Genomic DNA, 27,757 nt, shown 5'->3' with positions numbered 1-27,757 from the left:
ATCCCTTCTTTGGTATGTTACTTTAATGAAATATTTTTGCTCAGTGTGTCTAGTGCCTGAAATCTATTAGGTAAGCAATAGTCTTTCGATAACGAACCAAACCTATTAAAGTTCCATATTTCAAGTGTGAATTGCACTATGGCACATGCCTTTTAGTCAACAAAATACCTATGACAATAATTACTATTAACATGTTTTGTAGTTTAAAAACTATCTCTATATATCAAACCTGCACAGCAAAGATGCTTGTTCCCACTTCGTACATAAATAGGCTGAGGTCAGCACAATCTGAACAAACTTAAAAAAAAAAAAAAATCACATAGCTAGTCACTGAAAGACCTGGGTCTAGAACTTAGATCTTTTAGCCCCAAATCCCAAGTTTTTCTAGCCAGGGTTAGAAATTGAAAACTTAGGCGCCTGGGTGGCTCAGTCGGTTAAGCGTCCAACTTCAGCTCAGGTCATGATCTCACGGTTCGTGGGTTCAAGCCCTGCATTGAGCTCTGTGCTGACAGCTCGGAGCCTGGAGCCTGTTTCGGATTCTGTGTCTCCCTCTCTCTCTGCCCCTTCCCCACTCGTGCTCTGTCTCCCTCTGTCTCAAAAATAAATAAACATTAAAAAAATTTTTAAAAAGAAATTGAAAACTTGACTGAAAAGTATTAGAAATTAAGTCCATCAGTATTTACTGGGTCCTATGGTTTAATTTCAAGTAACGTGTGTGTGTGTGTATGTGTGTGTGTGAGTCGTTTCCTTAAAATGAAGTTATATTGGGCAAGGCTGTGTTCTGATCCCAGTGTGGTGGTTTCCTATCTCTGGGTCACATTGATTTTGAAAGTAGAGAGAAGAAAGATCAGAAGGGAATAGGCTCTGAAAAAGTAAGATATTTCCATTCTAGCACTCAGGTGTCTTCCCAATTATCCTTTAATTGTGTTTGGGTTTAAGCACTGTTGAAATATCTCTAGAGAAAAACAAAGGCCATGTTGAGGCTTAGAAGCGTGCTAGTAGTAAGATTTGTCATCCTAAGAATGTGGGTTGTGTGTTACTTCAGGATTCAACACTGCAAAAGGCGACCTCGTGAGATCCATTCTGTACCCGAAGCCAATGAATTTTAAGCTTTACAGGGATGCCATCAGGTTCCTCCTGTGCCTTGTAGGGACAGCAACCATTGGGATGATCTATACTTTGTGCGTCTATGTGCTCAACGGGGTAAGTTGCTTTTGTTCTTTTACTACATGCACACGTAACACTCATGGAGGTATAATTTATACTCTGCATGTTAACCTTAATCTCAGCTATGGTTTATAAACCTGGGAAACAAAGCCAAACACTGATACCTGCACATGTACTCACAGTTCGCCAATATGAGAGATTGATCCCCAAGTAATATTATAACAATCAGAACTAGAGGGGCAAAACACTGTTTCCTGAGCTACCAACAGTGCCTCTCATCTTGTACACTTCTTACACCATTTTTTCATTTTCGATCTGAGAATATGTTTATCCCAGTAACATAGTATTTTGGCATTACTAAATAAGGAGCTGAAAATAAAACCTGGATACCCCATGTTGGTGAGGCCATGGCAAATTTGTACATTGTTCTCTGCTGGTAGCAGCAATGACTCATTACAAACTGTTTCATTGCACTTTGGAAAATCTATGAGAGCCATAAACCGTGCATACTTTGTGACCCACTCATATCATTTCTGGGAATCTGACCTAAGGAAGTAAACAAAAAGGAGGAAAAAAGTCATATGCACCACGCTGTTCAGGACTGATTTACCTGTAATAGCTGAAGAGTGACTTTATGTCCCAGGAGCCTCCAGAGGAGGTGGTGAAGAAAGCCCTTGATGTCATCACAATTGCGGTCCCTCCTGCTCTACCTGCTGCTCTGACCACAGGCATTATCTATGCCCAGAAGAGGCTGAAGAAGAGAGGCATCTTTTGCATCAGCCCCCAGAGGATCAATGTATGTGGACAATTAAACCTTGTCTGCTTTGACAAGGTATGTGTGTTTCACCCTCATTATCATTGCCATTTTTATCATCGTTGTCATCGGGTAGAGGCGCTTCACACTTTTCTGGGGCAGGAAACACAGGATGTGTTATCTGCCTTCCTTTTATCTCTGGTTGGATGCGTAATCTAGGAAAGGCACGTCTCTTGAGCTTCCAGATTCTAGGGTTTAGAAGAGGGAGAGTAAGTACTGAATAAGCAGGTCTTTGAAAGTCCTTCCAGCTCTAGTATTCTAAAACACAGTTAATTAAGGTAGCATTCTGTCCCTCCCCAGACAAAACCACATACAAGGAACAAAACTTAAACCCTTCACTATGGTCCCTGCTTGACCACTACCATGGTCAAGGATATTGCCTAGCGTATAGTCAGTGCCCAATAAATATTTATTGGTTTAATAATGAATAAATAAATAATTAATAATGATAATGATGAATAATAATGAATAATGCATAATTATGAATAAATAATAATTAATCATAATAAATAATGAATGAATTAAAAAGGGAAGGATTTATTTAACTGTATTTTACTTGGGCAGTTGCACTTGGCTATAGGAAAGCTCCAATCAAATCCTTACTGTATTTTCCCATCTGTAGTATATTGCTTAAAATTATTCTTGACTATATGCCAGTTATTCCCAACCAGCCTCTTATTCTACCTCCTCCTGCATATATTCTTTTGGTCTGGTGTCTGCCTATACTGAGTGAGGGTAGGGGCTGTGAGAGCGTAAGGCAGGGATGATGGGCTGTCTTGTGTCCAGGTCTTCATTTATAAAGGGGATTGATGACTGCAGAGAGAGGTCAATGCCTTTGAAAGAAGTTTAACATTACAGTTCTCCTGGTAAGGAGAGGCACAGTCCTGTGGGCCATGGGAGGAATGGCAAGTTTGGATAAGGGATCTGAGGAAATGCCTAGACCAAGGCCTTTACTGGGGTCTCTACGGGGAAGGCAGGTCAGGGCAGGGTAAACAGCTTATGACTGGCTAGTTTGAACGATTTGGGTGAGCTTTGGGCTGCAGGGTGGTCTCTGGCCCTTGGCCCCAGGATGATGAAGGCAGAAGACTATTGCCTCCTGAGGAGTAGGGGCCAGGTAGATGATTAGTTTGCATGTCAAAGGCACGCGGAGTCCCTTACTATCTCTAAGAATTGGCTAGCCCAGGAGATGGAGTCTTTCCTTAGAAAGGTTTTTTAAGATGTCAAATCATCATAATATATAGAAAATTAATACAACACAAGGGTATAATAGGCAGGTGAATATGGGCAAATGAGTGGATTTAGGAAAGCAATAGAGCCGGTGGTTTTGACCAGAGCAAGACGTCAGTAATGGGAGAGGTTTGTACACCTTTGCTATCTGGGTAAGACATTTGTACATACCTTTCAGGCAGTGCGGTACCTTTGAGAGTGGTTTTTGGTTCTGTTTTTGCTTTTTTAATTGTCGTTCTCCTTTTTCTTACTTTTGTTGTGGCAAAATGAACATTCCATAAAATTTACCGTTTTAACCATCTTTAAGTGGCTTTAAGTGCACTTACATTGTTGCGCAATCACCGCCATCCATCTTGAGAATTGTTCTATCTTCCCAAATGGAAACCCTGTGTCCATTAAACAGGACATTGAGGTTCTTGATGACAGAAAAGTAATAGGATCAGAGCTATATTACATGGTTACTGGACTCTCAGAGAGACCTACCACGATCAGAAGGCTAACATGGCTCTTGCCAGCATTTCTGAATTATTTTGTGATCCAATTAGCATAACAAAGAAGAATGTTCTATTTGTGGGGTCATCTCATCCCTGCACTTGGCAAAAGAAGCAGGGGTGGGACAAATCATTATGACATGGATTTGCATAAAATAAGTAATAATTAGGGGTAATTATCATAATTTGCTCTTACTCTGTGTCAGACATTAAATCAAGCACTTTATTTGTATCGTCTAATTTGACGTTCACAATAACCTCATCCGATTATAAGCACATTGTACAGGTAAGGGCTCCAAGTTTCAGAGGGATTAAATAACTCTCCCAGGTCGTACAGCTAGTGTTTTAAACGAGTCCAAGCTCTTCATCATTATCCTGTATGGAGAGAAATACCAAAAAGCACCCTCTTTTACCTAACAGGTGTCAAAGAGCAAACCACCTGTTTAGAGCAGGGAAAAAGTCTACTCCCATTACTTATTTCTGATGACATACTTTTATCTTCTGCTGTAAAACCTGGGACTCACCCACTTTATAGCTCTTACAGGCTTACCAAGACTTTCCCATTAGATCCTCACAACCAGCCTCTGAAGTCTGTAAGACAGATACCGTTTTCTTCCTTTATTGCCAGCTTGGTACAACTGGTAGGAGCCGTCCAAGCTTCTGCCGAGGACCCCAGGATTCCCACCTGACTGTGTCCTTCCTTGAGGTGCTGATTTCAGTAACGTGTTTGTGACATATATTTCCCTGTTAAAACATACCTTATGGGCTGTCGCTTCAGAGTAAACCGAGCCCTCGTTTCTGTTTAGACAGGCACCTTAACAAGGGATGGTTTGGATCTCTGGGGAGCCGTGCCCTGCGATAGGAGTGGGTGAGTACCTGGGACTGAATGCACTGGAGTTTCTCTTTTCCCAGAGAAAATACTCTGCATTTTCTCCTGAAAATTAATAATGAAGACATTTTGGCTTCAGAGCAGTGGTTGCCAGAGTGCCTTCATGTAATGTCTCTTTGGAGCACTTCCAAGTCTTACTGAAACATGCATAGCTCCCTACACCCTATCCCCTGCCCCATTCCACTCGCAAACCTAGGAGACAGAGGGGTTTCGCGTCTTTGCTAAGATGTGATTTGTAAAACCATTTTTAAATTTTTTTAATGTTTATTTATTTTTGAGCAAGCGAGAGGGAGAGAGAGAGAGAGAGAGCAGGGGAGGGGCAGAGAGAGAGGGAGACACAGAATCCAAAGAAGGCTCCAGGCTCTGAGCTGTCAGCACAGAGCCCAGATCATGACCTGAGCCAAAGTCAGATGCTTAACCAACTAAGCCACCCAGGCACCCTGCAAAAAAATCTTAAAACTGTAATTTGCTGTCAGCATATTAGTGAGGGGCCTGAAGTTGACCCAGTGTACCTGATTTGGAGAATACCAGGACACGGTCCCTCAGGGAGGTAACATTCCTTCTACAAACTGAAGCCTTTCAGTTTGCCTGGAAGGAGAACACTGCACTGACTTGTGCACAGTGAGTTTCAGGAAGAGCAGCAGCCGTGAACCCGTAGCTAATGCACTCATTTTCTTTGGTATTGCAGTTCTGGAAACTCCACCTTTTGGGTGCGGGGCAACTCCTCCTTTCTGGCCAGAAAAGACTCGTTTTTTTGGCAATTTTCAGCTCGGGGTGGTATGATTTGCATGGCTCTCTTGTGTGGCCCTCTTGTGGGCATGTCTGACATTGCACCCCCCCCCCCCCGCTTTTTCTGGTCACTACCTCCACTTGCGAACAGAACACGAACCATCTGACTTTTACATTTTTTTTTAAATGAAAGTATTTCCCCCGTATCCTCACATCCTCCATCACAAAAGCATCTAATACATAAAAGGTACATTGTGGTTCTTCTTATATGCAGGTGACCTATAATTTATCCACAAAATATTTTAATTACATGTGTGTAATACATTCTCATATGAAAATATTATTTATAAGCAAGTCTATTTCCTGGGTTAACAAATAGATCTCAGTGCTTCTAGCCACTTTGGTCCACAGGAGAAACCTCTTATAAATATTAAACGTTCTCAAGTTCTTTTCATTTTGTCTCAAACATAGATTTAGATATAGACCTGGTCTTCCTGTTCATTTGTATGTTTCCGCTTCAGCTTCCACAAAAAATGTATGTATTTGTTCAAATACGTAAGCATCCTAAGAGTAGTTGGTCTTTTATTTATATTTGTGTTCCTAGTGCTGTAGCACTATACCAGGCACATGGGCACACATAACAGGTGCCCAGCAAATGTTTAATTAAAATGAACTTACTATGTTCCGCCTTTTTTTTTTTTTAATGTTCCATCTTTTGAATGCTTTTCCACTTATTGAATTCAGGCATCCTCTTATTCACAAAACTTTCTTTTCTAAAAGTAACCTGTCAGGGGCGCCTGGGTGGTTAAGTCGGTTAAGCGGCCGACTTCAGCTCAGGTCGTGATCTCGCGGTCCGTGAGTTCGAGCCCCACGTCGGGCTCTGTGCTGACAGCTCGGAGCCTGGAGCCTGCTTCTGTTTCTGTGTCTCCCTCTCTCTCTGCCCCTCCCCTGTCCGCGCTCTGTCTCTCTCTGCCTTTCAAAAATGAATAAATGTTAAAAAATAAATAAATAAATAAATAAATGTAACCTGTCAAATTGAAATTAAAACATTGATACAATGTTTAAGTTATTGATTGATTAATTAAGCCTGCTACTCTTGCTTCCTAAAAGGAAAATTTAAAATTTGAAAAGAAAGATTGCCAAATTTAATTAATAACATCAGAGAAAACCTACTCAATACTAGGTAGAAGTCAGCATTTGACTTACAGGCTATTAAATATCTTCTTGTAAAAGGCAAGCTCATCTTTAATAATTCTTTTCCAAAAATTCCTGCCCAATGTGCCAGATACTTCAAGAACCATTAGAAGGCCACCTGGGCTACTTGAGCAGGATCAATCATAAACATTCAAATAAAAATACAAGGACAAGGATGAGAGAGAGTTCTATTTATTTGTTATACAAACAAGAGTTTGGCCCAGTCCCCAGGAACTCAGAATTATATATTCAGAATTACGTAGCAATGGCAATATGTGTGCCAACTTAAAAATAAGATTTTTTTCCCTTAATCTGTGTTTGCTTTTCAGTGTGAGCTTAAGCATCTGTGTTAATCACGCTGCTGGTGATTGCTTAATGTGTACTAAAATACTGGGGGACATGTTGGAAACCACTAAGACAACTTGAACTACTGATAATAATAAATATAATCAACAGGGTCAGTAATCAGCCAAGAGGTTTTTGAACTTGTAGGGAAACTTGAATGAGGAAGCCAGGAAGAAATACGCCTGGATTATGAGTTAGCTCTGTGATGGGGAGGCTTTCGGGAATAAAAGGCTAGAGCAAACTAAGGCCATATTTAAAGAAATTCAGTGTCCATATCATGGGAAATGATAATCTGATCCTGGAGAGCATGTTTTAAGACAAAATGTGACACATAAAAACTTTTCCAGTAATGAGTAATTAGGGTGGTAGAGAGGTCTGGAAACTGCACATTGGAGGCACAGCGAGAGGTCCTATGTAGCCCCAGAGGAAGAAGAGATAATAGGGCCACAGCTGAGCTGGTCCACAAATCTGAAACAAGAGCATGTAGACTCTGGCCCCTTGGAAGCACCTGCCCCTCTGAGGTCCCCCACGTAGGATGGGCTGCTTTGTGGACCACCTACGGTGCTCCACGTGTAAGACATGACAGCAAGGCTTCAAAGGACATGCATCTACTAAACCTGAGGCCACACTTGATGACTTCATCTCTGACTTAGTGAAAGAACCCTGCATGTGACAATTGGAGTTGTACCTCAGTAGGTTTTAGACGAGGCTAGTTTCTATAAAAAAATGATGGTGATGATGGACGCTAGATGTCAGGACGGAAGAGGGGGACAAAATGTCCTTTTCAAAAATGCTTTTTTTTTAAAGTTCTTTATCATTAAAGTCTTTTGGTTTTCCAGTAATTAACTCATTCATTTATTCATTCATACATTTGTTGAGTATCTGCTGTGGGCCAAACGTCAGATATGTTGGAGAGAAAGATGGAAAAATGTATGCCTGCCCCGAAGGGTTGAGTGAAGATGCACATATACACACACAGCCATACAATGAGCTAGCCTGTGCTTCTCACCACATTGGAAATGAAGCGGTCTGGTAGTTGGGGTGGTAGTGGATGTGTTTCAAACTAAGGGTGATACTTCTAGTTTTTTCTATACCTCTGGGATTAAATCAGTGCCAGAGAAAGAGCAAGGAAAAGAAAGAGTTTGAGACAAACCTCAAAGACCTTTCTCACGCTTGCTGAATTTATAGAAGAATAACGGCTAAATAAAGCATGATTAATTTGGGGGCATTAGAAGATGCATGCCAGTGTAACCATGCATGCTGCAGTAATTTTTCAACAGATATTTACTTCCACAAGCTCCATTTTAGCATGGATGGATAGACTGAAGGCCCTTCCCTTTTCTCCTTCAGGTTCCAAGAAGTCCACAGCTTTGTGTCCGGCAGGTCTTTGCCATGGGGCCCGCTGTGTGCGGCCATGGCCAGCTGCCACTCTCTGATTCTTCTTGATGGGACCATCCAGGGAGATCCTCTGGATCTCAAGATGTTTGAAGCCACCACCTGGGTAAGATCCTGCTCTGCAGATGACCTAAGAAGCTTCTTCAATGCCAGAGCAACACAGATTTTATCATATTCAATACTTTCAATATAGAGGTACATGCAGTAGTGATGGACAAACTAATCTAAGTCTGTTTTCCTCATCTGTACAATTTAACTAATAATAGTATCTCCATTGTGGAGTTATGATGAGGATAAATGGAATGATGCATTTAAAAAAAAATCCCTGATAGTATGCCTGGGACATTGTAGGTTAGCCATATTCATACAATTATTCTATATCTTCCAACTCTTGAGACAACATAATTGCTGTATAATTATTTTCCAACTTTTGAGCAATGTCTGGTTGTAAAGTTTTCTAGAACATGGGGATTAGGAAACAGCACTGTCTCCACTGCTTAGGATAATTCATTGTTACCAAAAGTTTTATTCCTATTAAATGAATATTGACTTTGTTTCTAAGACTGGAAGAAATAAAAAGGGAAACCGTGAAAGAGCTTTTGTTGAGATTTTGAAGTAGATTTAAGAGCAAAACGTATAGTTCAGGACCAGGTCTCTGGTTTCCCGGTTCCAGTTTTGGCTCTGCTCTGACTGCTTGACCCTGTGAAGGCATCCCTCTTGTTCAAGTGTTGGCTCCCATGACCTTAAAACAAAAGGGCTTGATTTAGATCAGCAGTGTTCATATAAAACAAACAAACAAAATGAAATAACAGAGCTGGAATCTTTTCTCCAAAGGAAACCTATTCAGAAACATTCTATTAAAAAACCAACAGTTGGAGTTGCTGTGGTTGACATAGAAGATAGACCCTGTGTAATACAGGAAACGCTCGCCACAAGCCCACTCCTACTCCCGGAAGCCCTGTGCAGTTCTAGGCCTCAGTGATTCCCGCGTGCTACCCTGCTAAAGGAGACAGTCTCTAGGGTCCCCTCCAGCGCTAGTGGGATATGGCTCTGTAGCAATCTGATATCACTCTGCCAGTCCCCCCATTTCTTCTGGGTTACTGTTTTTCTGTATCTTTAAGTAGGAATTACAATTTCCTTTCTGAGATTGTTTCAGCTGCTGGATGATATGATTACAAAGCATTTTGACATCTTTGGGTAAAAGGTTCCTTTGACTATAATTTAGAGTTATTATTACACCAATTACTGAGCGTTTACTGAACACTAGCCACGTACATCACAGTCCCTGCCCTGCCTGGCCCTGAGGACTATCGATTCAAATTAGACAGAGAAGGAAGGGTGGGAACAGTGTCGAACTCTGGGAAAACAAAGACAGTATGGTGCTTGCCTCACACAAGCCTGCCTCTTCATGCTCACTATTTTCAAGTTAAGCTTTTCAGAAGCGGAGAATGAACCTTTATGCGGCACATTCCAACAGAGAAAGCAGGATAAATTGCATGAATAATTCAGAGGTGTCTGCCTTGCAAGTTCTGTGGCATTTCCAATGCACTCCCCCCCCCCCCCCGCGCCCCATGGCAAAATAAGTCTGGTTCACCTCCATCTGACTGAGGGAGGTGACACTGAGAATACATCAAGGTGGCCTGAGGATTTTCTCAAAGAGGGGGTTTGAGCGTGGTATCAGTGGACGAATAAGAACTAAATCTCTACAAAGAAATATCCCATTTGTGAAACAGGAGATGGCTGTTTCTGGGGACGATTTCCACATCAAGGGAGTGCCAGCACATGCCATGGTAGTTAAGCCCTGCAAAACAGCCAGCCAGGTAAGCCTTGCCTGCTATCCACCCCCAAATGCCCAGACTCAAAGGGAAATTTTTGAAGGGAAAATTTTGAAGACAGACGTGTCTTCTTTGAATTCCATAGGTGAAAATTGCTAAGACCTTGCTTCCCGTATTTGCTAAAATAAGAATTGAGGGAGTAGTGAACTCTTGACTAGCTAGAAGCTATGTTGGTATGTCCCTCTCCATTCCCCCACCCTCAACCAGGTCCCAGTGGAAGGAATTGCAATCCTGCATCTGTTCCCATTCTCATCAGCACTGCAGAGGATGACAGTCATTGTCCAAGAGATGGGGGGTGACCGGCTGGCATTCATGAAAGGTGCACCAGAAAGGGTGGCCAGCTTTTGCCAACCTGAGACAGGTAAGCGAACAGACTTGTGATTCAACAGACGGATCTGTTATTTCCAGCCCAAATGTGTCCCATCAGCACATGATCTATAAATTTAATTGCCTACTGGCCATTGCTAATTCGGTAACCCAACTGGCACCCCAAACTCAATACTTCTCTTTCTCACTTCCTGTATTTTCCATCTTGGTGAATGGTATTACGAATTTCTGCCGCTACTCCCAATTTAGGACTCGGCCCTGATTCCTCCCTCTCTTTCAGAGCCTCTATTTTATCAATTGCTGATCCATGGCCCTCTCATTCCATCCACCCAGACCCTCATCACCTTTCCCCTGGATCACTTCAATGTTTGGTAAATCCTGGTCCCAGGTTCCCCTACTCTGATTCACCCTTCATACTGTGGCCAGATTGGTTTTTCCACCACATAGTATAACCCTGTTGTCACTTTCTTGCTGCTATTCTTTCGGTCACTTCCCATAGGTTCCAGGATAGTCTCAGACTCCTTTAGGATCACACATAAGTCCTTCATGATCTGGATCCTACCACACTTTCCAGATATGCCTTGCCACTCCTATCCTCTCTCCTCATGCTTCCCCCGAGCTGAACTCACTACTCAAGTCTTGCTGCCTTGTGTCTCTATGTCTGAGCATATGATGCTCCCTTGGCCAAAATGCCTTTCCTCTTCCTTCGTCTACCCACTTCCCGCCAGGATGATACAAGCACCTCGAAATGTTTCCATAGCACACTGCAATTGCTTAGATCTCATTACACTGGCAATGATCTCATTCCACTGGTTGTTACTAACCCGACAGAGATCTTTAAAGCAGGGTCTGCCGTTCAGTCTCTGTAGAGCCAATATCTGACACATACATGGTAAGCAGACTCTGAATGAATGCTTGTTGGTCAAACTGGAGAAAAAAGAATTACACACGATTCCCATCTTTTTTTCTTTTTTCTTTTTTTGTCCTGCTTTTTTCTCATTTCAGCTTCACTGGATCCCAACCCTGACAGTATAATTATATCTAGGGTTCTCACTGACTTATTTGTGTATCTTTTACGAGGTGTGTTTTCTTGGGAAAGAGTTGGATCTGTTTATAAAGAATTTTTCCACCGGTACCAGCGGAATAAATGTTGCATACTAATCTTGCCTTATTTTCTGAACAGTACCAACTAGTTTTGTTAGTGAACTTCAGATTTACACGACACAGGGCTTCCGGGTCATAGCACTGGCCTACAAGAAGCTAGAAATGGATCATCACACCACTGCCTTCACCAGGTAAGTAGGGAGGATTTGATAAAGCAGAATGGTTTGCTGGGCAGTGGACTGGGCAGTGGACTGAACAATACAGCTTGCTGGATTGGTGTGCATAAAATGTCTCTGAACTTGGTAAACAGGGATAGAGTCATCCTTGTCCTGCCTCAGCCACAAAGCTGATGTGAACCCTGGGAGAATTTCTGAGAAAAAACTGTATAAACTATAAAATATGACATCATTGTACAGCTTTGTAAAAACAGACATAGGAAAATAACCAACGTTTCAGAGAGTTTGAAATTGTGGTGACGACCCCGTTTTGAAACAAATACAAGTAGCTCATTTTTTGTTAGAGTTAGTGAATTAGTTGCTAGAAAACATGACATCTGTCTGAAAAACAATTGATAAATTTGCAACTTAATGAAACAAATGAACAGAGCTTAGACTTACACAGAATCAGAAGAGCCATTCAGGAGGTAGTTTTGAGATGTAAAAGAGGTGCCTAAAAACTAAAATGGACTCCAGTATTTATGTGCTCAAATTTGTTGTTGTATTTTCCACCATTTATAGGCTACCTTGTTTATTTCACCTTCACTGCCATGTCCAGTACTCTGTCAGCTTCTGGGGGTAACACTGCTGTGGAGATAATCAGGACTTATTTTGTTATTTTGGATCTTGAATTTGGGAGGTCTAACATACTTGTGCTCAATCCTATCAGATTCAACACTCCTATTGTCATTATATTTTGTACCACTTCCTTTAAAATAAAATTTGTATGTAATTTGATCAGCACGTATTTTCTATAAGAACTGGGGCGTCTGAGTGGCTCGGTTGGGTGTCCAACTTCGGCTCAGGTCATGATCTCACGGTTCGTGGGTTCAAGCCCCGCGTCGGGCTCTGTGCTGACAGCTCGGAGCCTGGGGCCTGCTTCGGATTCTGTGTCTCCCTCTCTTTCTGGCCCTCCCTGACTCATACTCTGTCTCTCTCTGTCTCTCAAAAATAAATAAAAATGTAAAAAAAATAAATAAATAAAAATTAAAAAAAATAGAAGTAAAGACCATGCCCTGTTATATAGTAAACATAGAAGCAAACATGCAATTCATGACAAAAAGTAATATTTCAGTGAATGCTCAGCTGACTCCACTAAATCTAAATGAAGCGATATGTTGCTTGCCCCTGTGTGCAGAATCACTGTGCAGACTGATACAGGTGCATTTACATATTGGAGTTGCAAATACTGCCAGCAGTCTTGCTTGCTGTCAGGGAGGTGACTCTGAAATGGTTACAAACACTTGGTAAAACTGAATCAAACAGTATAATCTCTTCTCACTTTACATGGCAGTTACATTTCTGAAAAATTCAATAGAATATCAAAAGTGTTTAAAAAATACTTTGTGTTTATATGTAAAACACAGCATGGGGGAAGTATAACAATTTATATTTGTTTAATATAATATTCGTAGTATTAGATATGCTATAATAACACAGATACCATATAGTATAATAATAGTACATTATAAACAGTATAACCCAGTACTGAAAGTATAAATGATTTTTTAATGTCCATGAATGGATGACCTGTAAAATATTCAAGAGGCATGTGAGATGCAGGGGAATTCTTCATGGTGCATTGGTCATTGCAGGAAATCTTGCTTGGATGCCTACAAGGTTTCCAAAATGCCTTCTAGAGGCAGCGCCTTTCCTGCTGAAAACCACCAACAGGGTCCAACTCTGTCACTTTGTGAATGGATAGTGGGGTCCAGAGGGGGAAATGGCTCATCAAAGATTACTGAGTATTGGAGTCCTGAGGCCCGCTTAGATTGATCCTTAAAACTCGGGCTATTACAACTCTGGGTATTTGTTGTAATTTAATTGACTCGGGCCATTAAAGTTACTCAAGTCAGAGAGCTAAGAGTGTGAACTTTGAGACTGGATCTCACATTTGAAGGAAACAAACAAACAAACTTGGGGTCAGGTTGTGGCAGAATTGGGAATGGAACTTTGTTTCTTGAGAACCCATTGACAGATATATATTAAGACTCTGGCTATTCTGCTATTTCTGATGATTATAATAAATAGTTGCATATCTACCAGTTTCAAACTCATGATTTTTGAGCTGGTGCATATAACAAAGCAATAATGGTGAAGACGGATAACCAATAGGGAATTGTGAGGGCTGTGGCACACAGGAGAGTACATGCCTGGGCTAACAGCATTGAAATTCCAACGTTTCAAAGTCTGGCAAGATCTAAACCCTTATAGGATCCAATAGGATCTAATCTTAGGTTGTCAGTTTGCCCCTCCTGTGCTAAAACCACATCACCATACATCTACTCCTAGCTTAGTTAATTTACCTAAGCTTTGCTAATCCCTAATTAGAGCAGAAAATTTTTTCTAGGGTGTGCGTGTGTGTGTGTGCATGCACGCGCGCAGAGTGCTTCCAACCCTGATACCATAATTTCTTTGAGGGTTCTCAGCCCAATTTGCGTATTTCAACCTTTAAAAACAGCCTGGATTCCAAGGACAGGAAATGTAATCTCATGGATGACAATATCCCCTTTGCATCACATTCCCCATTCTTGATTATTTTTAGATGCGTCAGGAGGAGATATACTGTCTGGTCAGGAAGCAGGAAAAGGTAGCTCACTATTCCAGGTTGCAGAGCTTCAGATCCCTCAAGAGACCACTTCTTCTCTACTTCTTGATTTATATTGAAACTCATGAAAAGAATCATGTCGTGTTAGGGCTAGAAGAGATCTTGGAGATGCATTAGTTTTACTACCTTCTTTTACAAAAGAAGAAGTAGATTAGCAGACAGAGAAAGTGATTTGCCCATGGTCACACAGCAAAGGTAGTGGCAGATCTGGGTTAAGAACTAGTTAATATCCTGATTACTGTGCATGGAACCCTATGAAGGCCATGTGCCGGGGGAACCAGAAACATGAGTGCCGGGATAGGCTGCAGACTACATCAGATGGCTGACTCTGTGGCCATTTCCTTGACCCAACCTGGTGCCTTGTGGTTGGCTTATGTCATATCTCTGAAAATAGCCAAAGCCTGAGGTTTGGATACGAGGGCCACTAGAAAGTTTGGAGGACCTCATTCAGTCATCAACTAAGTTATCCTTCAAAGAGTAGCTCAAATATCCCCTGTTCCAGGAAAGTTTCTCCTATCACTGTACCCAGAAATGATTACACCTTCCTATCTGACTCCATAGGACCATTATTTGTACCTCTTGGTACTTTTCCCAGCCTTCCATACAAACGAGGCAATCAAGTCCCGCTTCTCCTCCTGGTTAAATGTGAAATCCCCAGATTTAGGGGCTACTATAGTTTCTGTACATTCTCTCCCCCTTCTCCTCAGCCCTGTTCCTTGCCCTCATTTAGGTATTCAGTAAATGGTCATTCACTTGACTGACTGGCTTTGCTTTCCATAAAAACTCTTCTGGCAGCAGAATTTCTGAAAGAGAAAATACATTTTCCTCGGCTGCTTGTCAAAGAAAAAAAAAGGTCACATCAGGCATCAAAGCATTTCAACTAAGGGAACCCTGGCTGAGCACTTCCTCTGTTGGGCGCCGTGCACATGTTGTTGAGCCTGTCTCTGAACTAGGCAGGCTTGCCCTCAGGTTGTTGAGACAGATCAGATAACAAAGAATGGCAAGAGGTATATAAACAAATAAAATGTGTGCTACACTGAGCTAGAGGTAAGATCCTGAGGGAGCAATTATATTTACCCCCATGGGAAGGTTTTTATGGGGACGGGCCTGTGAATTGGGCCTCGGAATAAAAACAGGCAGGGTTTCTTCAATGGCAGATCATGGTGAACTTACAACCTTTTCCGTAAAGTAAGAAAGAATGTCTCATGGCAGTTCAGAGCAAATATTTAGAGATGGTTGAGTACAGAACATAGCCATGTTGGCTGGTCCACCTTGTCAGGAGGTTAGGGTAGGTGAAGAATTTAGTGATAGGTAAAGCTGGAGAGATAGTTTGGAACCAGATTATGGAAAGATTTCAATGCCAGGTTCAGAAGACTGGGGAATGCCTGGGGCGAGTAGCGCAAACTGTGCCCACTTCTGACCACTCTGGTGGAGGTGTTAGCAGGGTCCTAGAAGCATGACTAACTCTAGTTGATGCCGCTGGCTGACAGGAGACCCAGCTGTGAGATGCCCGTGGCAAGTAGGGCAAGGTGGGTCCTGCTGGGTGCTGCTTTCACCCATATTTCAGACAGAATTAGGCAATGCTGGTATGTTGCTCTTGTGTCTGCTAGAGGTGTCTGGGTCTCAGATAAGTGAATCATGGCAGAATTTTTGGACCTCCAACCCCAGATATACTTCCCTGCACTTAATCCTATGGAATGTCTTGGAAATTTTACTGAGGTGGACGGGAGCCTCAGAAGCCCCTCTTCTTTCCAGAAACATTCATACTATATGCAGAAGAACAATGCTCTCCACTGAGGGAGGAAGAGAGGGAGGAGCTTGGCTTTAAAATAGGGGCTCTTTTGGGATGCCTGGGTGGCTCAGTTGGTTAAGCATCTGACTCTTGGTTTTGGCTCCGATCATGATCTCAAAGTTCGTGAGTTTGAGTCCTACATCAGGCTCTGCATTGGCAGCACGGAGCCTGCTGGGGTCCTCTCTCTCTCCTCTCCCCCACCCCCTACCGCCCCACTTGTGCTGTCTCTCTCAAAATAAATAAACTAACTAACTAAATAAATACATAAATAAAAATAAAAGAGGGGCTATTTTTTGAGTCTGAGAACTCCTGGGGCTAAAATAATATTGCTTATAGGCTTGGATTCAGGAGAGACTAGCATTTTATTTTATTGTTCTTGAGTCTCACTTACTTTTCATGTTTCCATTCTAGAATACCTCTCTGGGGGTTGCTAACAGGTGAGGTGTTGGAAACCAGACTAGCCACAGCAGAAAGAAGACTTGGGGTCATTTAGTTCATTCTCTAGGAAGGTTAAAGCAAATCTTTTGTTTAGTAAATACTCTCTCTTCCAATTGATTCAGTCAGAGCAAATATCTCAGTATCCTTCATGTCCCTTCCTGTCTTCTTTCTGCATATTTACTGGCACATATTCAGTGTTTAAGGAATGGTGCTTAAGTGGGTGAATGGGAACCACTTCTGATAGGATCATATTTGCCTTTGCTTTGGTTTTGCTTCCCCTAAGAAAGATCACATTGTGCTATTTCTTTTTTTTTAATTTATTTATTTTGAGAGAAAGAGAGAACCAGCAGAGGAGAGGGTGACAGAAAGGGAGAGACAGAATCCCAAGCAGGTTCCATGCCATCAGTGTGGAGCCCAACGTGGGGCTCAATCTCATGAACCATGAGATAATGACTTGAGCCAAAGTCAAGAGTCGGATGTTTGACTGAGCCACCCGGGCGCCCCCATATTGTGTTATTTCTGTTCAATTATATATATGTTTCCAGGGACAAAGTAGAAGCAGACCTGATATTTCTGGGATTGCTCATCTTGGAGAATCGGTTGAAAGAAGAAACAAAACCAGTTCTGGAAGAGCTCATCTCTGCCCGGATAAGGACTGTAATGATCACAGGTATATAACAAAGTTGTACATGGAAACAGAAAGAATTTGATGTGGAAATAGACAAGATCCATTCATTTCACAAAGACTGTTGACTACCTACTGTGGGTGGGACACCATTCTAGGTGTTGGAGATCTGCAACAGAAAAGGCAAAATTACTGCTCTCACCAAGTTTCCATCCAGGTGGGATGAGATAGGAAATCAATCAGTTGATCAAACAAGCAGCTGGCAATAAGAGTTATGAGGTACATAAAACAAAACAGGGTGATGTCTTAACTGGCTACTTTATATGTGGTGTCCTCTCTGAGAAAGGCCATTTGAAATAACCCCTGACTGACAAGAAGACGTGGGTCAGGCACAGATGACAATTTTTGTTAAATGTTAGTAGGAAGAGAAATGCTTAGTCAGCATGGTGTGTAAACTACCCTGAAGGCCCATTTATTATTCTGGTGGTAAAAACAAAAACAAAAACAAAAACAAAACAAACAAAAAAACAAAACAAAAAACTGTCCCCTGTGCTTCTCTCAAACCCCAAATCAAGCGAGTGGTGAGAAAGGATCATGCAAGAAAAGTGTGTGAAATTTCTTAATGAATGCTTCTTAGTGGAGAATAGATCATTTCTTCATGTGTTCAAATTTAAGTGTGCGCCTTTCTTTCCCTGCTTTCCAGTCAGGTGCATTGAACTCTGATAGTTGTGTCGCCAAGGTACACTATTTCCCCACCAGAGCCCTTATTCCCCAGCCCATTTCCCCTGAATCCAGCTTCACTGTGGGAAGCTCTAGGATACTTCTACTTTCTCCTCTGTACCTCCCACCTCCCATTCTACCCCCACAATACAAGAGACTTAGGGGTCCCTTTTACCTTCTTCCTTTTTAGTCCCTCAATCCAACTTGTAGGTATTGCTGAGCTAATTTGCTACTTAGAATTGCCCTTACATCATGACCCGTCTGTTTCAAAAATCTTTATTTAGCACTTATTTTACACATTTCCATAATCTATCCTTAGTATTGAGATTTAGGTAGAAATAAGGACGCATCACTCTGGACCCCGCTTCTTCACTTCTTCACTCATATTGGAATTTCTGTTCTGTTTCTTTGCTTGCTGGGTTAAATTTTTCTTCTCAAGGCTTGTCCTTGGATAGGATAGAAGGATGTTATGGTCTCTAATTTCTTACATACCCTGGAGTATCTTTCTTGGCTCTGACAGGTGAATGCCATCTTGTCTGGGTGTAGGATTTGGGGGTTATAGTCCTGTTTTTTCCTTAATGATCTCTAGGTGTTATTACAAGTCCAATGCCAGTCCACTGTAGGTAATTTATTCTCTTCTGTATATTGTCCTTTTCTTCAACTTCGGAGTTTACAAATACTACCAGAATATGTCTATATGTTTGTCTTTTTGTCCCATTGATTTCATTAACTAATTAAAAGTAAACACTTTTAATCTATCTTCTTCCTGTCAGGGAAAGTTCTTCTATTGTTCATTTAATTATGGCCTTTGCTCTGTCTCTTCCTTTTTCCCTTCTGGAATTTCTGTTATTCACATGATAGGCTTTCTGGATTTATGTTCTCAGTCTCTTATCTTTTTTCTTGTTATTCTCACATTTTTATAATTTGCCTCCATGTTTTAAGATTTTTTTTTGCATTCAGTTTTCCAAACCATAAACTCAGGTTCCAAAAATGACCATTATCTCCTTCAAATTACCTCTTAATGTTGAGATCTGAAATCACGTTTTGGGGTGGGAATAGCTCTAGAAAACCTTTTTTAAGGGTGGGGGGGCGTTAGAGGAGAAGGGCTACATTTGAGTTTTCTTAAGTGCACTTATTATTTTTAATGAGAGAATGCAAAGCTTTTTTTCTTTAATGTGTAGAAATGTTTTTTTTCTTTAATTTTTGAAAGAGAGAGAAAGAGAGCGTGCGAGCAGGCGTGGGAGGGGCAGAGAGTGAGGGAAACACAGAATCTGAAGCAGGCTCCAGGCTCTGAGCTATCAGCACAGAGCCTGAGGTAGGGCTTGAACCCACAAACCGTGGTGAGATCATGACCTGAGATGAAGTCGGACGCTTAACAGATTGAGCCCCGCAAGGCTCCCGGAGTTACTGCAGGTTTTATCTATCTCCAACAACTGCTCTATTTTGTCTGTCATGTGTTGTTCTGGTTGTTCTGCCTGATATTTTCCTCTCTAGCTTCTGAGACTTCTAAAGTAGGTTGTTATATTCTCTGTCAGATGACTGAGGCTCAGGCGTGGAACTTCTCAGGTAGTGGATGGCAAAAGTGTCCTGTGCTGCAAAGCAGCCCAACTATTGGTGACCTGCTGAGGCATTGTGGACACTTCTTCGCTCTCAGGGCTCTGGCCTCAGGGTAGAGAAACTCCTGCCCACCGTTAGCTCTTCTGGGCTTCCTCATACGTACTTTGGTAGAGACCTGAAGAAAGCCATGTTAGGGATAGGCAGTCAGATGTTATTTATTGTTCAGTGGTTGCTCTAGCAATCACATCTGTACCTACCCTTTCAAGAAGGCTTACAACCATGAACGTCCTTTGCCTTCTCTCCTTTATGTTATGGTTGTCGCGTATATGACAATGAAAACCCCACCATACCATGTTAAGGTTTTCACTTTCAATAGGCACGAGTTACACACAAATGGAAGAAAAATAGACTTTTATATTTACCCAGATCTTCATTATTTCTGTTGCTATGTTTTTATTCCTAATGTTAGAAGTTTCCCTCTGGTGTCCTTTCCTTTCAGCCTAAAGAACTGTTAGCATTTCCGAGTATGTCTGCTAGCAACAAATTATCTTAGTTTCCCTTCCTCTAAGAATGTCTTATCTCTCCTTCCTTTCTGAAGGGTACTTTCAAAGCTTCACAGTTCTTTCTTCGGCACTTCAAAGATATTTCACTGTCATTTTGCCTCCATGTTTTTTGATGACAAATCTGTAATAATTTGAGTAATCATTCCCTAATATATAATGTATTATTTTCTCTTGCCGTTTCTAAGGTATTTTCTATCTTTGTTTTTAGAAGTTTGATTGTAATGTTTCCGGGTATGGATCTCATTGAGTTTATCTTACTGGGATTCGCTGGGCTTCTTAAATCTATGAATTTAAATCTTTTAACGTATCTGGGAACTTACCTGCTTTATTTCTTCAAAATATTTTTTCCTGTTTTGATTCCTTTCTCCTTTCCTTCCTGGACTCTAATGACATGACTGTTGTCATTCTCCAGTCTCTGTTCTTTTGTTTTTTTAATTTTCTCTCCGTTTTTCAGATTGTATAATTTCTACTTACCTATCTTCAAATTCACTGCCTCCCTCTCCTGTCACCTCTATTTGGCTTTTGAGAGCATCCAGGGAATTTTTTATTTCAGTTATTATATTGTTCAATTCTAAAGCAGTCATTTGGTTATTTATAGAGTATATATATTTTTTTCTCTTAAGAACTTCTATCTTGTCATTTATTTTAAGAGTGGTAACCTTTACCTCATGGAGGAAGCTTATAACAGCTGCTTTAAGAACATTGGTAAATTCTAGCATCTGGGTCATCCTGGTACAAGCAATGGTTGATTGTCTTTTCTTTTCTTGAGAATTGACCACATTTTCCAGGTGTTTTATAGGTTGACTTTCTTGAACATTTAAAATATTATAGTGTGAGATTTCGGATCTTGTTAAAATCCCCTGGAGAATGGTGAGGGTGATTTTTGTTTGTTTGAGCAAGCAAAACTATAGGACATGGGAGGTGATTCCTATCATAGTTCAATTCTTGAGGCTTCTACTCTCCTTCCCTGGGTTTATTCTGCACATGCACAGCTCTGGGTTGAGTTCACCCAGTAAGTTAGTCTGGTTGTCTAGCTGTCTCCTTTCCAGGGTCTGCCCCATAGTTCTTCAGCCTTTAAGCTTTTTCTTTTTCTAGTTTCTCTGGTCAGAAAGACTAAGTTTCTTTTGGAGTTGTATTTAGCATCCTTCACAGCACTGGGACTGGGGTTCACACTCAGGTCACACATATGAGAGAAAAAAATAAAACCAAGAATATCACCACCTTGTAGATTATTTCTCCAAATTTGACTCCCTTCCACATTCTACCTGCTTTTGTTTACTTTTCAAAGTCCTCAGATAGTTGCTTTTTGTATTTTTCCCATAGTTTCCCATTGTAATCAGTGGGAGAGATAGATTTTAGTGGTCTTATTCCAATTTGGCTGAAAGTGGAAACACCTGGTACTATATTAAATCAGTAGGGTTTTGGTAAATGTTTACCAAGCTGAAAAATGATGGAAATAGATTTGAATTTTGCCTTTTTGTTTTTTCTTTCCACTCTCTGGAAAAACTGGTGGGTTATGAAGTAACCAGATAAAAAGCAATAAGAATCACAAAAGGGATCATGGATTCATGGAGAATCAGCATGAGAGAGACTTAGAAATTATTTCTTTTCACACCTAAAATAAATTCTGGACTCCTTACCCTAGTTTTCCAGGCCCTGCATGAATTGGTTCTATCTTTTCAACCTCACCTTGCTATACCCTTCCTTTCTTATAGGTGACAATCTTCAGACCGCAATAACAGTGGCCAGAAAGTCTGGAATGGTTTCTGAAAGCCAACAAGTCATTCTGATTGAAGCGAATGAAATCACTGGGTCCTCATCAGCATCTATATCTTGGAAATTAGTAGAAGAGAAGTCCATTGCACACAGCAATCAGGTACACCTAAAAACAGACTTCTCTAACTTGGCTCATAGTGTTGACTTCTGAGCAGCTTTGACTGGCAGAGATGTAGAGGTGACCTAGGGTCAACAAATTTCCCCAAATGTCTAACACCTATGCAGTTCGAAGAACTCATCCATTTCTCATACTGTTCCTACTGAGCTTTAATGTATAGTGCCGTTGTGGGTCCTGGAAAGGATCCATTATTTTAAGTGTAATAATGTTGGCCCTATAGGAGAAAAAATGTAGTAAGGGGGACTGTGAATCTAATTTCTCATCCTCCTTTTGCTTGCTAACCATCCTACTGGGTCCTAAGGAGATTTAGTCCCTGGGAGAGAAACTGCTGTGCACATTGGAAAATTAGACTATGTCTTTGGGCTGGGAAAAGAAAGTTTTATCCATGTATTCCCAATCATTCAGTATCCTATCTCTATTGTGTCCTTGTGGAACAATATTAATTCTGTAAGAAAAAAAAATGGTGATTTCTCACTTCAGGGAGAGATTTGTTAAGCTGTAGTGCTTTGTATTTTACGCTTGAATTTTGTGAAATGTGCTCTTCTCTGGGACTCACCAAGATCAAATCAGGATGAGAACAGGACATGAGTGTTATTCTCCTATTCACTAGAGGCTGTGATGTGCAAAGATTGATCCAGCAAAGACAAAGTGTTTCTCTGAGGAATTGGTGCTGGAGTGTGACTCTTAAAGAGAGACCCCAGTCTCTCTTAAAGAGAGAGGCCAGTCATCACTGCCTCTCTCTGATATACTTGTGGTCCTTTACCACTCTATCAAGTGTCTAAAATAACTTGTGTTTTGCTTTTGCAGGATAATTACATTAATATCAAGGAAGAAGTCTCTGATCATGGCAGAGAGGGAAGTTACCATTTTGCCTTAAGTGGAAAATCCTTTCAGGTTATAAGTCAACATTTCAGTAGCCTACTCCCAAAGGTAAGTTCTAAGAGGGTTATCAGTCTCCCAGTAAAGATGCCAATGAAGTCACTTACAGAGCATGTTCTTAAGTAATTTCAAACTTTTAAGTAGGTAAGAAATACCTATTGAATGTGTCATAAAGGGGCAAAAACATTTTGTTGTCTCATTTCTAGATAGGTTTAAAATTAGTAAATTTGATTAGCCCATTTCTCACCATCTAGAGAAAGTATTAGGAGCTTCTCAAGTCATAAGGATTGCTTTTGGGTGGCTGTCTTCATACTGCCATGGTGAGGGGTCTAACAGTGAAGGGGAAATCCATCAATTATAGAGGAAAGCAGCCCAAGAAAGGAATTCTGTTAGGTTTTTGATAGAGAGTCTACACAAGAAAGGGTCAAAGATAACAATTTTCTGATGAAGAATAAACCCATAGCAGGGGCAGGTAAGTTATATACATAACAGGTGGACAAACTAGAGAAAGATTGTGTCTAGTGTAATCCAAAGATAAATTATTTGTATTCAATTGCTTATCATCTTAGGCACTGTTTAAGACAAAAAGATTAAAGACTAAGCTGAGTTACTTTCAAGAACAGCAAGGAGCACAGAGATCTAACAGAAGAATTCAGACTCTGTAGAATAAAGCTCAGGTGGATGGAGCTGGTATACATTTATTATATCTCCAAACCACCAATGTTCCATAGCCAAAATTAGACTTGGGATATCAGCTGAGCTCCACAATTGGTCAAGCCCAGATGGCATGGTTAAATCAAAGACCACTAATTGTCACTATTTCATCATGAGGCTGTTTTTCCTGCTCATTCTGAACAATTTTCTGAGAAGCTGTTGCCTCCTTTCCTTTCCCTAGGATGCTGACCTCTCGATATCTTGCAATTTCTCATACTCTACTGGTTCAAGATTCCATTAAGCTCAGGAATTTTTGACCACTTTCTTGATGGCAGTTCAGCTAAATATCTGAAGGTCATCATTTTCATCCAATATTTTTATTAAGCAGTCATCTTGACTGATTTTTGGTCTCCTTGGTCGCTTACTTGATGACCAAGGTCTCAATGTCTTAAAAATAAAAAATAAAAAAAAAAAAGACTTCTTGGAAACAAATTGTGTTTTGCCATTCATGGATGTTATTTTCCAGTCAGCGTTCTAAGTATTATCAATTATCTCATGTATGACCAACTGACGTGATATAAAGTTTCTCTTGGGTTCCTTACAGATACTGATAAATGGAACAATCTTTGCAAGAATGTCTCCTGGGCAGAAATCCAGTCTGGTGGAAGAATTTCAGAAACTGGAGTAGGTTCTTTACCAATTCAGGTGGTATGAAGTGCCTGGAGCATGACAGTCAGGGAGAGTGTAAGAGGTACAAGAAGTCCCCTAAGGCAGTGGTTCTGAACCTAACTGCCTATGACAGTCACCCTGGGAGCTTTGAAAAAATAACAGTCCCAGGACCCCACTGTCCAGATATTCTAATTCAGTTGTTCATGTGGGGCTTGGACATCAGTGTTTTTTCAACGCTCCTCAAATGGGTCAATTTTGCACCCAGAGTTGAGAACCACTGGACTAGAACATATGGGACGTGAAAGTGTGTGGTGAGAAATGAACCTGGAAGGATAGTTTGAGTTCAGCTCCTGAAGGTACAATGACAATTTAGACATTATACATTATCATCACAGCTGTGACATAAGGAGATTCGTATGGCAAGGGATTCACATAACCTTAAAAATACTGAAATATTTATATGGCAAAGTATCTTCTCTGTCCTGAATCAGAATAATACTTCTCTTTTAACACAAAGGATCTGCATTAGAGAATAGGCAGTTCAAATAAAGTGCCCATCATTTGAGACCCTTTATTTCCTGTTAACAGAACCCATGGAGTCCTGTAAGTTTTCTTCATTTCTGGTGCTGGACCATATAGACATGACTCCTAATCTTTTTCACTCCCACTTCATCCCCCCTGATTTAGTCACTAGGCAAGCATCTTGATTCAGAAAGTCCTGTCTTCTTAACTTGGTTGAAAACCTAGATAGTAAACTAGTTGCCTTCATAGGACAGTGTGGAAGGCAAGTACAGCAAATCCTATAAATACTGTCAGAGCACTCCTACCTTAAAAAGCACACTATCCATAATCTTTGTCAAGAATTAAAGCCAGCAGGATGCACTCACCCTCAAAGAGCGATCTTGACGCAGGAATATATTTTCTTTCTTCAAAGTCTGGGCATTTGTTAGTTGAGTGACTGCTAAAATGGCAAATTTCCTGCCCTGTTACTATTTACAGCACCAAGTAATTTTCGTTTATTGTTTTAGAAATCAGAAGACACTTTTCCCTACAGCATCTCACTGAATACTCATAATACTTTGTAGGAGAGAAAAATAATGGCCAAAATGGTCAAGTGATCAGGTCAAAGATCTAGATCTGGCTTCAAATCTGGTGCCCTCTCCACTGTGCCATGGTGTTATGTCATATAATTGTGAACGTCCCATTTTACAGCCAACAAAGCTGCTTTCTAAGCAGTGAAGTACAGGGTCTCCCTGAAATGCTTGGAGTCAGGATGGTGTGCTGGGTTTCCTAATCCATCGGGGAGCTGTAGAGTCACACTTTACTTTTAGTCAAACTGGACCCTTCAGAAAACTCCCTTAAAATAAAGAATCAGAGTGTCCCCTAAGTAACGAGGTTCATTTTATTATTTTTTTTAATTAGAGAAATGAGCAGTTAAAATTGCTTTGATTTCCCCTACAATTGACATGGCTCCCTTTTAGTTACTTTGTAGGTATGTGCGGTGATGGAGCCAATGACTGCGGGGTAAGTAGCTGCCGGTGTGTGGGGCCATAATCACACCAGGACACACCAGGACTTACACTTAATTGCACTTGCCTGGAGTCCTTTAGACATAATATCCCTGGGATACACTTATCTCCATTCTTCTTGATGGAAGAACTGACGTGGAGGGTTTGGGAGGGTTTTGACCAAGGCCGCCCAATGACTCAGTGATCAGTATACTGACTTCTTTGGCCAGATGTCCCAGTGTCGTCTCTTTGTTATGCAATAGGCAGAACAAATTCTGGTCCCCTCCTGGCTCGTGCTTGGGTCCACGGGCCATCCTGTAGCTAGCTTGACAGGCTTTTCCCGTGTGGCCTCAGGGGAGACATCTGTGAGTGTGCAAGCAGAGTAAGCTGACTCTTTGCTTTCAGGCTTTGAAAATGGCTCACGTGGGCATCTCTTTATCAGAACAGGAGGCATCTGTGGCCTCACCTTTCACTTCTAAAACTCCAAACATTGAGTGTGTACCTCACCTTATCAAGTAAGTAGACGCTTTCCACCAGCACTGTTTTAATCTCTCTTGACTTTTAAGTTCAGATCCCATTGTTCGGCCAGGGAAACAACGGAAATTTTGTGTCCCTGGGTGGGGTGGGTGCTTTGCAGGACAATGCAGTCAGCCATTCTACTCCTGAGTGGACTTACCAGCAGTTAAAAATAACTGTGGGAGGGGCGCCTGGGTGGCTCAGTCAGTTGGGCGTCTGACTTGGGCTCAGGTCATGATCTCACGATCTATGAGTTCGAGCCCCGCATCGGGCTCTGGGCTGACAGCTCAGAACCTGGAGCCTGCTTCGCATTCTGTGTCTCCCTCTCTCTCTGCCCCTCTCTCACTTGTGTTCTGTCTCTCTCTGTCTACCAAAAATAAATAAATGTAAAAAAAATTAAAAAAAAATAATAACTGTGGGAGAGTAGTGGCATAATGAAAACCACTCAATAGGTTATCTTTAGAAAATTGGAATCTGGAACTTTTTTTTTAATTTTAAAGTTTGTTTATTTATTTTGAGAGAGAGAGAGAGAGAGAGAGCATGAGCAGGGGAGGGGGCAGAAGCAGGAGAGGGGCAGAGAGAGGGGGAGAGAGAGAATCCCAAGCAGCCTCCATGAGCAAAACGGAGCCTGACTCATGGCTTGAACTCACAAACTGTGAGATCATGACCTGAGCTTAAATCAAGAGTCAGATGCTTAACCCACTGAGTCACCCAGGCACCCCTGGAATCTGGAACTTGTAACTGCTTTGAAAGTGTTGATCTTATTATTGTTATTTTTACATATATCTCCATAGGTGCTTTATAATGGGGGGTAGAGACAAACTTTCCTTTCCCCGATTGCCCTCTTTTCCTCTTGCCTCTTTATGCTTCTTTGGAATATCCTTCCCATCCCCAGTTTTCAAAATATTAACTCATCTTTGCTGCTTCTACTAAAATCTCCCTTGGTGCTTTATCTGTACCTCCCAGAAGATGTACTTCTGCTGTATTTTATTGGGATGATAGAAATGGTTAGCACTGTGGCTGCTTTGGGTGATTATAACTAGCATGTATTTACAGCTTGTGAAGTGCTTTAATACCCATTATCTTATACTTCCAAACAGCCTGGAGATGTCGGAGTGGTCACTATTTCCTTTTACAAATAAAGAAATGGAGGTTTAGAGAACTTAACTGAGGTTCCCAAGCTCACACAGCCATATAGGATTAGAAATTACGTTAGAACTGATGGTATTTAAATGTTTTCTCTACAAATGTCATACTATTCCCACCATATTAAAATGATGATTTTGCTGGCTCCTCCCAAATTTTTAAAAATTTATGTGTGTATTTGACAAATATTTATAGAGCAGGCACTTAGTGCCAGGAACTGGTGGAGACCCTGGAGACCCAGAAGCAAGTAAATCACACATTCCTTGACCTCATAAAGCTTTATTCTGGTGGAGAAGTCAGGCAATAAACACATACACAGATAAATCAAGGGTAATGGGAAAAGTAAGAAGGCGGCTGGGGGGGTGGAATTGGCTGCTGCAGGTGTGTGGCATGCGAAAACCCTTTCTAAGGAGGTGAGAGATGACGAGAAACTACCTTCTGGTAGAGCAAATGACA

General features: G+C 41.2%; 1 protein-coding gene across 1 annotated transcript in view; it reads left to right on the top strand.

The window, feature by feature from the left end:
• The window catches only part of LOC102955092 (probable cation-transporting ATPase 13A4), a 72,489-nt gene that overhangs the window by 22,475 nt on the left and 22,257 nt on the right, over positions 1–27,757 (top strand). Inside the window, exons 9-21 of the mRNA XM_042977112.1 lie at positions 1,046–1,203; positions 1,811–1,999; positions 4,506–4,567; positions 8,207–8,357; positions 9,985–10,071; positions 10,294–10,447; positions 11,597–11,708; positions 17,116–17,240; positions 21,751–21,911; positions 22,737–22,859; positions 24,067–24,146; positions 25,613–25,655; positions 26,045–26,154. Of these exons, the coding sequence (XP_042833046.1) occupies positions 1,046–1,203; positions 1,811–1,999; positions 4,506–4,567; positions 8,207–8,357; positions 9,985–10,071; positions 10,294–10,447; positions 11,597–11,708; positions 17,116–17,240; positions 21,751–21,911; positions 22,737–22,859; positions 24,067–24,146; positions 25,613–25,655; positions 26,045–26,154 (1,555 nt within the window). The remainder of the gene's footprint in view (positions 1–1,045; positions 1,204–1,810; positions 2,000–4,505; positions 4,568–8,206; positions 8,358–9,984; positions 10,072–10,293; positions 10,448–11,596; positions 11,709–17,115; positions 17,241–21,750; positions 21,912–22,736; positions 22,860–24,066; positions 24,147–25,612; positions 25,656–26,044; positions 26,155–27,757) is intronic.

This window comes from Panthera tigris (assembly GCF_018350195.1).
Source record: "Panthera tigris isolate Pti1 chromosome C2 unlocalized genomic scaffold, P.tigris_Pti1_mat1.1 chrC2_random_Un_scaffold_76, whole genome shotgun sequence".
NCBI lineage: Eukaryota > Metazoa > Chordata > Mammalia > Carnivora > Felidae > Panthera > Panthera tigris.
This window is presented reverse-complemented; position numbering and strand designations above follow the sequence as displayed.